Source organism: Sphaeroforma arctica, assembly GCF_001186125.1.
Source record: "Sphaeroforma arctica JP610 unplaced genomic scaffold supercont1.3846, whole genome shotgun sequence".
Lineage (NCBI taxonomy): Eukaryota > Ichthyosporea > Ichthyophonida > Sphaeroforma > Sphaeroforma arctica.
In genome coordinates this window covers 1,285-2,964 of record NW_014036712.1, presented here as the reverse complement: position 1 = coordinate 2,964, position 1,680 = coordinate 1,285, and the positions used below count along the sequence as shown (strand labels likewise).

Here is a 1,680-nt window from a genome sequence, read left to right as displayed (position 1 = left end):
TATACATATATATATATATAGTCATATCCGCAAGCTAGTGATAGAGCGAACAAATGCAAACAAAGAACACACTGCAAACCATAAACCAGTTATCATGACAATAACTAAGAAATTTAACATACATTCAAAACGTAAAGCCAAAAACTTACCGGCTGTCTCAGTCTTCGAGGCAGTCGAGCGCTTAGAGAACGAGCTTGAATTACTTAGTGTACTGGAACTGTTTGGATTGGCCAAATTAGACTTCAAACTCTTCGGAGACGCTCCCCCGGCGTCACCACTGCTCAGCCTATTCAAGCGTCTGCGCGGTTCTCTGGGACCTACAAGAAAAATGGAATAGTAGCCAATCAATTCACAGACTATTTACAATACTATAGATCACTATTTACCAAGTCCTATTTAGTATACAATCCGAAACAAGCGTCTGCGCGGTTCTGTAGGACTCCTAAGGAAAACAAATTTATGGGCCATTGTTAAGTGAATAATCTAATAACACAGGAAAGATAAATTGGAGGCCGATTAATACAAAGCCTTTAGTTGTTATAGAACTATATATCAATGTTTACTATCATACGTCTGCGTGCTCTGGGACTTGACAGGTAAAAGAATCAGTTGCCAAGTACTTCCCGAACCCGACCACTACGACTGTAAATCTGATATACACTTCTCAGCCTAACAAATGGACAACCATAGATTCTTTCTGCGCGGTTCTGTGTATCTACAATGACCGTCGAAATTGTTCTTAGATCCCTTTCTGATCTCAAATGCGAAACTGTAGATTCTTGTACACTATCGCTCTGCGATGCATCTAATTATTTTTTTATTTGTACAAGTGCTTCTCAACACTGTACGGTGATAAGAGGCTGACTGTATTGTCTACTGTATCATCCAGAGATCATACCTATCAACGCGAACAGCAGAGATCTTTAACTAGTCGTTTCCGACTGATCGCCGTACGGTCAACTAGACGCACCCCTTCACAGCGCAACGACTACACAACACATACACGTGTTGTAACACATACACATGTTGTAATACCTACACAGGCTACACAAGTTGTAACATCTACACAAGTGATCACGTGCACACAACCTGTACCACACAACCTGTAAGTAACAACTCCACCACCAACTTGTAAGAAGTAACACCCATACATACCGTCCACCGTGATCTTGATATGATCGAACAGTTGTGCCGTCATGGGCGGGTGTGTGAGTATCTTGACTGTCACTGTCAGCGTCTTTCCCCTACCCGAGCGCCCAACAAACCGCAGATCTTCGAATGTGGCCACGCCATTGACTATAGTGGCTGAGTTATTCTTCATCTCCGAGAACAAAGCCTCCTCGTTCTGAGCGTGTACGGTGCATTCAGTCCCATCGGGCACTATGCACAGCGCGTATACCTTATTGAGAGTGTGATTTGAATCAGAATGAGAATAAGAATGAGAATGAGATTGAGAGTGAGAGTGACAATGAAAACTAAAATAAGAATGAAAATCAGAATAAATACGAGAATTAATATGAGAAAGAGTGCGACCAAGAGTTCAATTGAAGGGTATGAGAAAGGAAGTGAGAATGACAAAGTGAGAATGACAATGAATTGTTCGTGCTTCGATTGAGATACAGAGAGTAGCCTTACATGTGTGAGAATCCAGCTTGCCACTGGCATTATCATTCACATTTG

General features: G+C 41.7%; 1 protein-coding gene across 1 annotated transcript; it reads right to left on the bottom strand.

Annotated features, from left to right (window-relative positions):
• Nucleotides 1–1,155: 1,155 nt before the first annotated feature.
• SARC_13870 (hypothetical protein) lies at nt 1,156–1,399 on the bottom strand (the record flags this gene model as incomplete). Its single annotated transcript, XM_014292000.1, has 1 exon — nt 1,156–1,399. A coding segment is annotated over one exon (244 nt), but the record flags the coding sequence as incomplete, so codon positions are not given.
• Nucleotides 1,400–1,680: the final 281 nt, after the last annotated feature.